General features: G+C 46.1%; 1 protein-coding gene across 1 annotated transcript; it reads right to left on the bottom strand.

Moving 5' to 3' along the window:
* Positions 1-6,569: 6,569 nt before the first annotated feature.
* On the bottom strand, positions 6,570-12,089 carry LOC103544669 (melanoma-associated antigen B2-like). The gene is made up of 2 exons (XM_008511475.2): positions 11,989-12,089; positions 6,570-8,201 (listed from the first exon to the last, which is right to left on the bottom strand). Exon 2 carries the CDS (start codon positions 8,153-8,155, stop codon positions 7,067-7,069), a length of 1,089 nt encoding a protein of 362 aa, XP_008509697.1. The 5' UTR covers positions 8,156-8,201; positions 11,989-12,089; the 3' UTR covers positions 6,570-7,066.
* Positions 12,090-15,455: the final 3,366 nt, after the last annotated feature.

Here is a 15,455-nt window from a genome sequence, read left to right as displayed (position 1 = left end):
GAGACAACGAATACAGGAAGAGGAGAAGGGAGGTTTGGGGAAAAAATGATAAGTTTAGGTTTTTTCACAATGAGTTTGAGATATCCATGAACCCATCCATGAACCGATCATAGTTGGATCTATGTTTAAGGTTTTGTGGGTAAGTCAGGGCTTGGGATAATAGATCCGGAAGTTAGAAGCATGTAGTTAGTGGTTAGAATTGCAGCAATAGATGAAGTTACCTGGGGATAGTTGTGGGTAGAAAAAACTAGAGGACTGGATTATGGTAACTTGAGGAACATCAGTGTTTAAGGGGTGATATGGAGGAGAAATATATTAAGAAGATAGAGAAAAAAATAGTCTGAAAAGTAGAACCAGGACAGGATAGTGTCTTGAAAACTGTAGCAGAGACTGTGCTATGCTCACCAAATCCAATTATCCAATTTCATCTTCCTCGTTCTAAGGCATATGGAAAGCTCCATTTTTCAGACCTCTTGAGACTAACCAAGGATATATGACTAGTTTCAGCTAATGAAATAGGAGAGGAAGTGATGGGTTTGGCCGAAACAGAGAAAAGCCCCTTAGAGAATCTCCGGCCACTCTTTCATGCCTCCATGAGTAGGGAAGTCCCAGAACAAACTCCTAGTGCCCCCGCTCTCCCATACCCATTGAACATGTAGTGTCATCGAGAGATAAACCTTTGTTGTGGTAAAACACCGAGATTTCAGGATTAATTTGACACTCTGACATAATCTAGCCTATCTTGACTAATAAAGGAGTCAAGGCAGTAGAATTTAGCAAAGGAGAGAATAGTCACAACAGTGTCATATGCAGCAGGGTTCCAGAAAAGAGACCTTTCCATAGATTCCCAGATGTGGCATTACTGAGCCAATAAGTCCAAACACTTTAGGGGGTTTCAATAATAACAGTCTGACAGAGAATCTGGATTGTCTTTTGACTTTAGTTAACAAATGTACTCACGAGATCAAGACAATGTAGAGTTAACTTGAGCTACAAATTAACATCACAACATATATACACATTACAGTATTATCCTTGGAGTTTGTCTTGACATCTTGAGGTGACAATATAAATGCTAACTGAATTGTCTTTGCCTTAGTTTTCTATTTATATTTTACAGGAAAAAAGTGGTCTTAGTCTTTTCTCCTAAGTACAAGCAGACTCCAATTTATACACAACTTTTATTCTATATATTTAGTTATAAAGGTCATTATTTAGAATTCTGGATGCCCTTTCCCAAGTGTAAAGAAACGATAAAGGATGATTAGTTTCCCAGGCCAGATCTCATAGCCTATTTAACCTACAATGTAGCTAGACTAGAAATATATACTATTCCAGGACTTAATTATAACTCATGTCATTGATTCTTCTTTTTTTCTTTTTGAGGAAGATTAGCCCTGAGCTAACTGCTGCCAATCCTCCTCTTTTTGCTGGGGAAGACTGGCCCTGAGCTAACATCCGTGCCCATCTTCCTCTACTTTATATGTGAGATGCCTACCACAGCACGGCATGCCAAGCGGTGCCATGTCCACACCCGGGATCCAAACCGGCGAACCCCGGGCCGCCCAAGCAGAACGTGCGAACTTAGCCGCTGTGCCACCGGGCCGGCCCCTATGTTGTTGATTCTAACCAATGAGAAGAAAACTAAATGTCATTTTATGTAAGGCACAATGACAGAGTCAAGGAGGAAGCTGTGCCAGATACATATGCATTATATTTGAAAAAGCATAATGCTAAATTCCAAAAGCACATTGATATAAAATAAAGTACAACGGGCCCAAACGCACACATCTAGTCATAAATTCCAAATGTTTGTATAAATAAAATAAAATAAATTATGGGGCTAATAATTATGACATAAATAGTTCCGGCTTGGAAAAATTAAATTAAAAACCACTTAAAAACTATAAAATATGCATGAAAACAATGCTTTGATTATGCAGCATTGCCAATGTATTCCAATCCTTCTTCTATATTACTCTCAAAAGAGATAATCAGAATCTCCTCAGTTTTATAAAAAATACATTAAGAGGTATCTTTGGATACCAGACTATCCATTTGAATCTTACTTAGTCCAAGATGTGATCAAAGCTGAGTTCCTCAGTTCTTCATTGCTTAGCTATGTGCTAATGACGAGAAATGAAATGTCTCTCTATTGAAGCTCTTCATTTATCCTATACAAATGGGGAATGAAATATTAAGGCTAATAAACTTTTCTGATAACCATGGCTAGTATTTAAACATTAATAGTTTTTTATTGACTTAATATTAATGGAAATCCTCCTATAGTATTTTAGGAACCGCAGATGTGACAGATTCCCTCTCAGAAGGTTATTATTTCTACATTTTGGTTTTCAAGTGTTAAGGTTATCTATAGGGTCCATATTCTTGCTGTATTAAAGGTCAATTATTTTCTTAATACGCGAAATGAAAACTCAGCAAAATGCTTTGATAATATAATAGTTAACACATGCATAATGTTTATGAATTCAAGAACAGTGTTCTGAATGTCTTACATTTAATTCTCAAACTAATCTTATAGTTAGGTACTATTATCTTCCCAATTTTACAGATCAGAAAAGAGGCACAGAGAGGTTAAGTAATTTACCCAAGATCACACAGCTAGTAAATAGCAGACCTGGAATTCAGACACCAGGTGTCTGGTTCTGGAGCTCATGCTGTTACATACTGCATATTGCCTTTCTATGTGTGAGATAAATGTCCTCCATGAACTATGTAGAAAGCCATGAACTATCAGGAATTTATCCTCTGATATAAATTTTCTCTTTGTTAATTTGCCATCTTGAGGGAGAATAGCCTATGAATAATCTTTAATTTTCCTATATTTTATAAGTGAAATAAGCATATGTCATTTAACTTTTCTTTTGTAAATTATTTGCTTATTTTTTCCCATTTTAAAGGCTTCTCTAACATCTGTAACAGAATTTCCCATGTCCTTTAAAGTTTGTTTTTCTTAGCCTCTTAAAATATTTTTGAGAATAATATGTGCTTCCCATGGAAAAGAAAACGTAAAAAATTAAAATATGAATTGCTTGTGATCACTGCTAACCTTTAATGTACTTATTAGTAAACTTCTGCTATCTAACGAACAGCCACAAAACTAGCATCTTAACACAGCGACCGTTTGTCCTCATGGATCTACAGGTTGGCTGAGGTGGCTCTGCTTCATGCTGCAGGTTGGCTAGGACCCGAGAGCCGACTGGAACTTTTTCTAATGGTGACGGCAGTTTTAAAAAGTGAAGTGGGTCTCATATGTGCTGTCTCAGAAAGATTCTGTGTTCACTTCATTAAGTTGCAAGAGCCAGTCAGAACAATACACACACTGTTGCTCATGTATGTTAAAAACTCAATAGATTTTTATAGCACATCTACGTATGAAAAGCCTCAAATCAGCTTTAAAGTGACACATCAGCTTGGTAACTGTGGTTGCTTTTGAAAAGGGAGGATGAATTTTGGAGGAATGTGATAAGGGGAGAGATTGCGATTTATGTGGTAGACTTTTTTATAACAACAATATATACACTAGTGTTAGCTTTGTCATTAAAATATTTGAATGAACCTAACAATAGAAATTGTAGTGGTATATTACATAAAGTAACTACTAACTGATGCAACAACGAAAACCTGAAATCTAAATGGCTTAAGACAATAAAAATTTATTTCTTGTGACCATAAAATGTGATGTGGGTTGACACAGGCTCACTGCTTTCAGGTACCCAGAGGTCCAGGATGTTTGCATCATGTGGTTCCACATCTCAATATGGGCTTTCTGCGTTGGCTGCTGAATGGAAGAGAAAGCATAGAGGTGGCATACTGACTCTCATGTGCCTTGGCCTGGAGGTGCAAATATGCTTCTACTACTATCTCAGTGACACAGGTTAGTTACACGACCTTTCCTAACTTCATCTGAACTGGGAATGTAAGACAACATGTGGATGCGCGCTTGCAGTCTCTCCCATACACTGTTATACAGTAGGCGCTCAATGAAGAGCAACTGTTGCAATTGATTACAACAACCCTCTTCGTTTCTTGGAGAAACTTCTGAGAAGGCCAAATTTACGTTGGAATTCAACAAATTTTTTCCAGTGCAAACTATGTAATAGATGTTTTCAAATATAGGATCACATCAATTTTCAAAAGGACACTGTAAATCACAGCAGTGAGGGCTCGCCTTTTCTTACTCAATAGCACCTGTCTGCATTGCCATTTGCAGTAACCTGTATCATCTCAGCCGGCTGAGAATTTTCTCCTACCTTTTGGGACATGGTCAAAATCATAGCTACCCACCACCTGACTGACCATGTCTGAACACCTGAACAGGTGCCATTAAGCACGCTGAAAAAAACAGCATTCTCCCTGGGACAAATATGGAAAAGAGTCAGTGGAAAGATGGTGAATATTTTTCCTCTTTATTCAAAGCTAGCATGTCCCCTAAGGAACCATTTTCCACCTCCAAAAAGGACTCTTTAAGATGGGTTTTTAGGAATTCAGCCACAGCACTTGTTTGTTCAGTGATTGCCTCAGTCCTTCCTCGTCTGCCACGTAGGAGGGAGGTTTTGGTCTTTACCACTTAGTTAAGCTCACATCAGTGTATGGATTCGGTGGCCAGTCTCAAATACGACACTTCATTAAAATGCTACTGCAAACATCAGACATGTTTCAAAAATGCCCTCTCTAGCCTCAGGGTTATAAACCCAGGCCCTGTAGATTCCATGCTAAATCGGCCAACCTACCAGTTGATTAGGCAAAACAAACTTTGAGTGTGGTGGAAGAGCCCAGGTGGGTGAGGAGGTGTCTGAACTTCACTGCTGGAAGCGAACAATTATGCGGAAGGGGCTGTTGCTATCAGAGGGGTCCACAGTTAGGGAGGGGACCTGCAGGGAGTTGCAATGCTCTAAGTCGGGGGAGAGCAGGGCATATGGGCTCTCTGTTCCACCAGGAGCAGAGTGCAGCCTCCAGAGGAGGATGCAGAGAGGAGCTGGCCAGCAGGTCAGGTTCCAGTTTGGACAGGAGGGCACACTGGGGAAGACCCAGGGGAGGGGAGCTGTAACGCAGGAAAGTGCTGGGACTGGACACATGGGCTGGGACCAGGCCAGAGTCAGCTCTCAAGGAACCCTGGGGCGAGGGGCAGGAGGATCCTAGGTAAATAAAACCCACAGACACTCCCCAAATTGTATTTGATTCTCCTTTTCACCTTCCTTCTTTTGGCCTGCTTTTTGTACTCTGGCCACAGGGTCCTTCTTACCGCCTGAGAGTATCGTGGAATAGTGAGAAGGGAAATGAATTAATAGACACAAAGTCAGCCTCTGGCTGGGAGGAGTGGAACAGTGTGGGCTCTAGAGGAATTCAGACCAGGGCTCTCCTCCCAGTTCTGTCACTTTACCAGCCATGTGAACTTAAGAATATCACAAGTTCTTTATCTGCTGTGTGGGTTTGACAAGCCCTGTCTTCTAGGACCGTTGGAATGTATGTAATGTATGTAAAGCACCTGGCACAGTGACTGGTACATACTGGGTCTTTCATGACTGGTAGTTATTACTATGCTTATTTTCACACCCGAAGAAACTACCCTTATCTCTGGGATTTTTTGTTTTATCCAGGAGACGTCAGAGACTATGCAGTGATCTAGGACAAAGAAAACTATATTAGCCAAACTACTGCTTAGCAAATAACACTAAGTAAATTTTCCCCATTAGAGAATATGTTATTTAATTTGGAGGTAGGGATTTCACCAGAATTCAACTCAAAGCTTGTAGAATTTGTGTCAAGGACCAATAATTTCCCTCCCTCCTAATTACCCTCCCAACAAAAACACCTCTATTTTCATTTTTTTCACCACCACCAAAATCTAGCCCCACTTTGGAGTTTTGCCAAATTACACTCAACGTAACCTAAATAACAGAGCAGGCTCTGGCTCCCTCAGCCCAGGGCAAAGAGTACCCACAGAGGGGTTTCTTGGCATCCCACCTCAAGGGAGTATCACCTTTATTTCTCAGAAACTTTCTGGAGACAATATACATAAACACCTAGTTTGTGCACTGTGTTCATCTGCACTGAGACAAGAGCACAGGACACCGTCCATTCAACCCCCAGGGGGAGATTCTCTCTGGTTTACCCACAATCTCAAAGTAAGTGTTTCTCATTGCAGGCTTAGTCTCCTAACTCTGATGCCCACCATCTGAGGGTCTGGCCCCTGCCCATGATGATCACAGCCTCATCCAGCCCACCATGCAGCTAACTTAGAATTACCTCCCACTGAGGGATTTGCACAGTCCCAACCCCAAAGTGTCCTGGCTCAGAGAATGTATATTTCCCTGCGCTCATCTGGACCACCCACTACCATCCTCACTGCTTTTTCTTTTTCACTTGTCTTACATGTTAGAGCTCATCACACCATCTTCCTTATATAATAACCGATCTTAGACTCTAAAAATCTCCAGGCAGGTGCAGGGTCTTCTTTATCCTAGCATCATCACTACTAGCAGAGAACCTTCCAAAGAGCAGATGTTCAATTCATGATGGGGAAAAATGAAGCAATGAGCAACGAATGTAATTTACTGCTATTTAATTTTATCTGCATTCTTGAATAACAACACCCGGGCTTATATTTTTGAATTTTACACGGAGAAAGACAAAAGTGAATAAGGTCAACCAAGATTTGACTACATTTTACTTTGTTTTCGTCTATTTTAAAACCACAGCTATGTTTTTGCGGGTTCTTTCACATTTCCAAGAAAATTCTCATTTCAAAGCCATATTATCTTGTTCTGGAACCCAAAAAAGATGCAAGGATTTTCAAGTTGTATTACACAATAGCAAAACTCTTATGCTTAAATTTGATGAACAGCAATAAACGTGATTCATGTCATTTATAAAGTTGGATTCTGAATCTAAATAAGCATTCTACTAAACGGAACATTTGAAAGATACCAATGTATAACAGGAACACAAAGAAGATACATATTGTGATTTTTCCAGCCCCACCTTAACTTCTCACTACTTAAAATATTGTGAGCCCTTGTCAAACACAAGTGAAGAATCTGCCTCAGGCCTCACTGGGGTGGGAGCAACTGCTGGCCATAGCCCTGGGACTGGCCCTGGGACTGGCCCTGGGACGTGCCCTGGGACGTGCCCTGCGACGTGCCCTGGGACGTGCACTGCCCGTGGCAGGAGTGGCAGGCCCGGCTGCAGCTCTGGCTGGAGCTCTCTCTTCCTCCTCTCTCAAAGCCTCTTCATAATGGAATGGGAAGGCACTGGGGGTGGTTCCATTGATTTTGGCCAAAAACTCGAGAACTTTCATCTTGCTGGTTTCAGCATGGGCTCTTGGACCCCACAGAAATTCAAAGCGTGGAGGATCACTGTCGGGTATCTGACGATACTCCAGGTACTTCTGCTGCACCAAATCTTTGGTGATGAGCTTCCTGGGCTCTCCAAAGATTAAATGCTCCCTCCCATCATAGATGCCCAAAATATTCAGGAATCCCCAGATCTCCTCTTCGGAGGCGCAGTTGCCATTCAAGAAGATCACACCCAGGAGAGGCATCAGAAGCCCACTCTTAGGATATTCCCAGTCGTCACTCATACTTCCATCATCACAGACGTCTAGCTTGCTGACAAGGGTATAGGATTGGCCATTGGGCTTGACTTCCTTCAAGTCAAGGCCAAAGACCAGCTCTATGCGCTCAGAGGCTCTCCTGAGAATCTCAGGGAAGTCCTCCTTGTACCTTTTGTGGACAAGCTTCAGCATGTCTACCTTCCTAATGGGCTCTTTCATCTTATACTTCTCCAGCAGGAATTCCATCAACATGCTTGCCTTCCTGGTTAGAAGATCGTTGCGAGCGCTCTCAGTGGAGGTTGAGGCCTGGGAGAAATTTTCACTTTTCTTAACTCGACTCTTGGCACCTACACGAGATCTTGGGCGTGAGACACCTGCAGCAGGAGAGCTAGGGGCTGGGACTCCCTGAGAAGTGCCAGCAGCAGCGGAGCTCGAGGGAGTACCCCCAGGAACAGGAGAGGAGGGGGACTCTTCAACCTCTGCTGCAGTGGCCTGAGCACTCCCAGGACCCTGGGTCTTACTCCGAGCCTGACGGCGTTTCTCACGGGCACGGCGCTTACTCTTCTGACCTCGAGGCATGATTGTTGTCAGAGACAGGAGGCAGGATAGTAGGTGACGCAGGAACCTGGAGGAGAGAAGATGAGAGGGTGGGAGCACCTTCATCAGGGAGATTCCACTTTGGCTTTTAAGAAGCCACCTCTGGGGGCTGGCCCCGTGGCCGAGTGGTTAAGTTCGCGCGCTCTGCTGCAGGCGGCCCAGGGTTTCGTTGGTTCAAATCCTGGGCGCGGACATGGCACTGCTCATCAAACCACGCTGAGGCAGCGTCCCACATGCCACAACTAGAAGGACCCACAACGATGAATATACAACTATGTACTGGGGGGCTTTGGGGAGAAAAAGAAGAAAAAAAAAAAGAAGCCACCTCTGCAGGTTTCTTTGAGATCACTGCTCTAGGATCCCACCGGGCTCTTAATCTTGGTCAGTCTGTCCCCTGAGAATCAAGTGGAGGAAGTTAGAGTGAGCGAGCCTCAGGCAACCGCCTGCCAGCCTTGCCTGTGGCTGACTGGCCTGACAACAGGGGCTGGTAGTGTGAAAACCCTCTCCATCTGGGTTCGAGGGTCCCCTCAGTTCACATACAGGATTATCACATCAACACTTGGTAGGGCCTGGGATCTCTTTCCTATGCTGCTCTGAAGTTGACACCTCAAAGCTCCCTGGAACCCACGAGAAGGAACCGGGGAGGTGCTTCAGTGTACCACCCCTGCTGGAGTGGACAGTCCTGACAGTTCTGTGGGGCCCTCTCTGTCCTAGTCTCGTTGGTCCTCAATCCTCATTCGGAGTCCTCATCTTGTCTACATAGAGTCTGGGACCCTCCCTTCTGCTGACTGGTGACGCACCTTTATATGAAAGACCTCCTTTAGACCTGATACAAAGAAATGAGAAGGAGTATCAGCCTGACAACCCTGCTCTGGGCCTTTGAGGACTGAGTGCAGGGACTGGGCAAAATTCTTTGTTGCTTCTTTGATTTGGCAGACGTGGGGGGTGGTATCTTCAGTCATCATTCACAGTCCCCACTTTGACTTCTAGGAGGATTTGGGGGCTCCCCTCTCTCTTTACCTGAGGACTTTTCCTCACAGTAAGGCCCACAACTCCCTGAGACCCAATAGTGGAACTGAGTGAGGATGGCTTATCTGGCCACATTGCCTGTAGTCTCCAGAGGCTGAAAGCTATAGCAGGTAGGTTGAGGCCCTATGATGTGTGGTCCTCAGTTTTTACACAGGGGAGGGCCTAAGAGTCCTCCCTCTGCTGACCCATCAGACTAAGACTCTCACTTCCCTGTAACCTCTGAGGGGGAACTGATGGGCGCTGCTGCCTGACATCTCTGCCTGGGGACTCCCAGGACTGACAATGGAGAGGGACCCTGTGGGGTCCCTGCTTGTATGGGGTGGAGTTCCCTGCAGTCCTTAGAGTCCTCTCTCTGAGTCCTGGCAAAACATGGAAATCCTCCATCTGCTGACCTGAGCTCCCTCGCATCACATGAAGATTCTTACCTTCCTGAAAACCCCAAGATGAATGAAGGGTGATGCTACTTCTGGTCATCCCTGTCCATGGCCTCCCTGGATTGGTAGCAGGGGCTGGACTCTATGAGACCCCACTGTTCTGGCATCACTGGCCTCTTTAGTTCTCACACAGACAGGATCTGGGCTCCTCCCTCAGCCCACCTGAGTCTTCCAGCTTTAGATCAAGGCCCACTTCTCCCTAATTCCTCGGGGATGGAAGTGAGGGGTAACACATCTGGCTACCTGGACCTGGGGTTTCCCAGGCCTGATAGGGGTGGGACTTTGTAGGGCCCCACTGTTTTGGGTGGGTGCTCACCTCCGTGTCCTCGCTCTGACTCCTGGAAGGACCTGGAAATCCTGTGTCTTGACTTGAGGCTTATCCCCTCATACTAAGGTTCCCAACTCCCTGAGACCCACTAGGAAGAAGTAACATTTTCCTCATCTAGCCACAACTGTGTGTGGACTTCCAAGGCTTACATTCAAGAAAGGATTCTGTGTTGCTCTCATTGTTGTGGGGTAGATGGTCCCCTCAATTCTAAGGGTCCTCTCCTTGGCTCCAGGCACTACATGGAAATCCTCTATCTGCTGACCTGAGACTACCCCCATCAACGAGGTTCCTCACCTCCCTGAGATGCTCTGGGAAGAAGTGAGTAAGACTGAGTTAAGACTCATCATGGCTCCATGCCTGGGTCTCCCAAGTCTGATAGTAGGGACAGGGCTCTATTCGGCTCACATTTTTCTGGGAGAAGTCCCCTCATCCTCACTCAGTGTCACCACCTTGACTCTTGTTAAGAACCGGGTCTCCTCCCTATGTTGGATGGGGCCTCGCTCATTAGACCCAAACTATTGTGTCCCTCACACCACCCTTGGAGGAAATGAGAGGGCACTTCAGCCTGAGAGCTCTAAACCAGGCTTGCCAGGGCTGACTGCAGGGGCAGAACTTTACGTGTCCTCCTCTGTTCTGGGGTAGTTGGTTGTCTCATTTCTCATACAGGATTTGTACCTTGACATCTGTCATGGCCTGGGACTCCTCTTTCTCTGCTGAATTGGGCAACCAGCCCTTAAACCAAGGCTCTCATCTTCCTAAGACCCTGGAGGCAGAAGTCAGGGGGCACCTGAGCCTGCCAGCTCTGCCCTGGGACCCCCAGGCTATCAGCAGGGGCGGCATCAGGTACGGCTCTCTCCTTTATGTATTGAGTGGTCCCCATTTCCTCACTCAAGATCTTCACCTTGACTCTGCACCCTTCCTAGGACTCTACCCTCTGCAGACCCAAGGCCACGACCCTCAGACAAAGGTCTTCACATTCCTGGGCCCTGAGTCGACAGAGTGAGCCACATCCTGCCAAGGCTGATTGGGGCCTATGCCTGATGACTGCAGGGGTGGGACTCTCTGACCCCACTGTTCTGAAGTCAGTGGCTCCCTCAATCCGCATTCGGGAGTTTGACCTTGACTCTGGGTAGGATTTGGGATTCCTCCCTCTACTGACTTGAGTCTATAGACTTCAAATCAAAGCCCTCACCTTCCCGAGTAACCAGAAAAGAAGTCACGGTGCTCCACATCTTGCTACCTTGTCTGGGGACCCCCAGATCTGCGAGCAGAGGTACTATTCTGTGCAGCTCCCCCCTCCCTTTTTTTTGTGAGGAAGATTGGCCCTGAGCTAATATCTATTACCAATTTTCCTCTTTTTGCTTGAGGAAGATTGTCGCTGAGCTAACATCTGCGCCAATCTTTCTCCGTTTTGTATGTCGGTTGCCGCCACAGCATAGCTTGACGAGACGTGTAGGTCCACGCTGGGATCCAAACCGCAAACCCCGGGACACGAAGGGGAGCGCCCCAGCTTAACCACTCGCCACGGGCCTGCCCGATGCAGCTCTCTATTTTGAGGCGAGAGATCTGTTTATTAGCACTGATGGTCCTACCTCTACTCCATTTAGGGCCCAAACTCCTCCCTCTGCCTAATGGGGATTCCCCCTTTAGATAAAGGCCTTTCTCTACCTGAGACCCCCCCACTCCAGGCAAAAATGAATTACTGCAGGGCATTCGAGGACTGATAGTGGGAGTGGGGCTCTGAAAAGTCACCTCTGTTGGAAGGATGTACCCTCATTAGCTCTGAGGATCCCACCTTTTCACCTGTTAGGACCGAGACTACTCCCTTTGTCTAAAGAGGCTCTCCTCTTTAGACAAAAGCCCACCCCTTCCTGGGGCCCTCCAGGCGGCCACGTGGATGGGACTCCTCGCTCTTATAGCTCTGGCCAGGGGCTCACACTGCCGATCACAGGGACGGTACCTTGTGGGGCCACCTTTGTTATGGGAAGGGGAGTGGTCCCTTCAGTCCACATTCAGGTCCTTACCTCAGTCCCGGGATCCACGTTCGGACCAACAAACCGCGCGCCCACGAGAGCAGATCCTCGCCGCTGCCGCGACCGCCTCCGAAATGGAAGTCGAAATCAAAATGGAAGTCGACGTCGGGTGCGTCACTTCCTGCCACGGCTGCCCAGGGGGGCTCTCCGAGGGCCGACAGCAGGGGCGGAGCTCTGTGGGACCTTGCCGGTTAGGAGTCGGTGGTCCCTAGGTCCTCACTCGGGGTCCTCATCTTGGGATCAATCACAACCCAGGACTCCTCCCACTACCGAGTCCGCCAGCTGCCAAACAAAGCCGTCACCTTTTTTAGTCCCTAGAGGGAAGTCAGGGCGCACTGCCTTTGCCGTCTGCCTGGGGCCTCACGGGCCTGACCAGAGGAGAGGGACTCTGAGAGCCTCCCTCTATTGGGGAGAGGTCCTCTCATTAGCACTGAGGTCCTCACCTTGACTCCGGTTATGGCCAAGACGTCTCCCTCTGCAGTATCGGGGCCCTATCCTATTAGACAACGCCTTTCTTTCCCTGAGGTGGAATGAGGGGACTTTCACACAGGTGGAATGAGGGGACTCCTCAGTGGTAGCTCTTCTGGGAGTCTCAGGACTAAGAACAGCATGGGACTCAATTTGGCCCCCTCTGCTTTTGGGGGTCCCCTCATAACAATCAGGGTCTTCACATGGATTCTTGCCAGGCTCCAGGTACCTCCGTCTGCAAAACTGAGGCTGTTCCCGGGGCTGGCCCCGTGGCCGAGTGGTTAAGTTCGCGCGCTCCGCTGCAGGCGGCCCAGTGTTTCATTAGTTCGAATCCTGGGCGCGGACATGGCACTGCTCATCAGACCATGTTGAGGCGGCGTCCCACATGCCACAACTAGAAGGATCCACAACGAAGAATATACAACTATGTACTGGGGGGCTTTGGGGAGAAAAAGGAAAAAATAAAATCTTTAAAAAGAAAAAAAAAAAACTGAGGCTGTTCCCATTAGCCAGAGGTCCTCAGCTCCCTAAGACTTTCCAGGCTGAAATCAGCCTGACGTCTCTCCCCAGGGCTTCCTAGGGATGACAGCAAAGGAGGTTTTGTGGGGCCTCCTTTTATGCTATGAGTGCTACCTTTAGCTCATATTTGGGTCTTTACTTTGACAGATGACCAATCCTGTAACTCCTCTCTCTGCTTTCCTGAAGCTGCTTGTCTTACCTCATGGTCCTTCTTTCCTGAGAATTCTAAGTTGGAAATCAGGGTGATCCTCATATGATCATGGTCTTTCCGGGCCTCCAAGTACAGACAGCAGGGATGCAGCTCTACAGGACCTCACTATTTTGGTTGGATCCTTCCATCATTCCTTAGTCATGGTCCTCACCATGTCTAACAGAGCCTGCGATGACTCCTTCTCCTGAACTGAGGTCACCCTCCTTGGGTCTTTGTATGACCACTATATTTTCAGATGATTGTCTCCTCAATCCTTATTCATGGGGGTCCTCATCTCAGCTCTTGTCTCTTCAATAAAGGCTTGCTAGGAAATGACACATCCCTGCAAACACTTGACCAGTTTCCCTCTTGCAAATCTTGCAGAAAATGGGTCCCTGTCCCAAGAATGATGTAAGATTAGGAAACTGCAGCAAAGACCAGGGAACCCAGGACAGGTGTTGTGCCATCAGGGGAAAAAAAGATGATGTAGTCCTTCTCTCCACCAGGCAGACTTAGGGTAGTTCTAAAAGACTTACTTTCTACATAGAAGGATAGAGCCAGATGGTTCTGTGAGCCCCTGATCTTCTGAGGGTATCTCATTTTCCATACGTAGATGATCATGTTGTCACTAAGCATTCTCTCTTTCTCTCCTTTATTCACATCTTGTATTTATTTCTGGTATATTGCTCTGGTTGTGTATTCCAATCTAGTGTTTTGGTCATAGAGTCCTTTTTATCACTCATGGTACATTTTGGAGTAGTAGAAGAAAGTGAATTAACTGACTCCTGGTTCACGTCATGCTGGGAGGAGTGGAAGAGTGTGAGCTGTAGATCCCTCAGACCAGGGCTCTGGTCCCAGCCCTGTCACTTATTAGCTGTGTGAACTCAGGTACATTATTAAACTCTATGAGCCTCAGGCTCTGCATCTGTGAAGTGGCTTTGATGAGCCCTGTCTTGTAGGGGTGGTGGAATGTGGTTAATGTATGAAAAGCACCTGGCGCCGTGCCTAGAATGCATTAAAACTTTAGACAATGTCTGTTATTACTATGATTGCGACCCCACAAGATAATACCCACCTTGATGGAATTTTTCTTTACTCCAGAAGATATAAGACCACATGTGACACTCTAGGACATGGAACACCAAATCAGTCCAAAATGCTGCTTACAAAGAAACTCTAATTTTCTCCCATTAAATCTTATTTTGAATATGGGGTGTCTTTTCCAGGCGAATGGAACTCAAATCTTCTAGAATTTGGTTCAAAGACTAACTCTTTCTTCCTTCCTAGCTGTCCTTTCATTCAAACCACCTCCATCTTCATTAATTTCGTCATCACCTAAAATCTGCACCTCTCTTAGAGTTTGCAAGATTACAAGCCAAAAAACTGAATTCGAATGCCCTTTTAATGGAATGGGTTCTGGCTCCCCAACCCACAGCAAAGAGTGCCAGCCCAGTGGCTTCTGAGTTTCCAACCTCAAGAGCATCACCCTTATTTCTCAGAAAGTCCCTGGAGATAATGTGCGTAAATCACCTCATTTGTGCTCTTGTTCACCTGCACTGGGACAGGAGCACAAGACATGTTTCATTCCTGCTGCAGGCAGAGATTCTCTCGGGTTTACTCACAATCCCAAAGTAACTGTTAAGAACAGTTTTCCATTGCAGGTGAAGTCTTTCAACTCTGAGACCCACCCTCTGAGGGGCTGGCTCCTGTTCAGTGTTTTCACAGCCTCATTTAGCCCACTATTCAGCCTAACTTAAAGTTACCTCCCACTACAGGACTTTGAGTTTCCGAGTCTCCAACTGCCTTGCCTCAGGGCATTTACACTAGACTCTTCATCTGGAAGGCCCCATCCCCCTTCTTACCCTTATTTTTACTGGTCCTTTGGATCTTAGGGAATATCTCACCCCCTCCTTTATACGAGAGCTACTCTGACTCTATGGTTCTATAGGCAGGGGTTGGACCCATGTTTCTTAGCATCCCCAGTACTAGCTAGGAGCCTTCCAAAGAGCAGATGCTGAATGAACGTTTAGACTATTAAAGAGCAAATGTGCAAGAGTCAAATTTATTATGATTTCATTTCTCCTTCATTCTTGAATAAACGAAGCCAATCCGGGTACATAAACTTCCATTTCACAAAGAAAGGCTAAAAGGAGTAAAACAAACCAGGAATTGACTACTTTTTACATTTTTTTCTGTATCTCGTGATCACGCAGACTTTACTGTGGGGTAGTTTCCTTTTTCACAAAAATCCGTATTCTAATATCGTCTTATCTAGTTCTGA

This window comes from Equus przewalskii, chromosome X (genome assembly GCF_037783145.1).
Source record: "Equus przewalskii isolate Varuska chromosome X, EquPr2, whole genome shotgun sequence".
Classification (NCBI taxonomy): Eukaryota; Metazoa; Chordata; class Mammalia; order Perissodactyla; family Equidae; genus Equus; species Equus przewalskii.
Note: the sequence above shows the minus strand (reverse complement) of the source record. Positions and strands in the feature narration are given on the sequence as shown.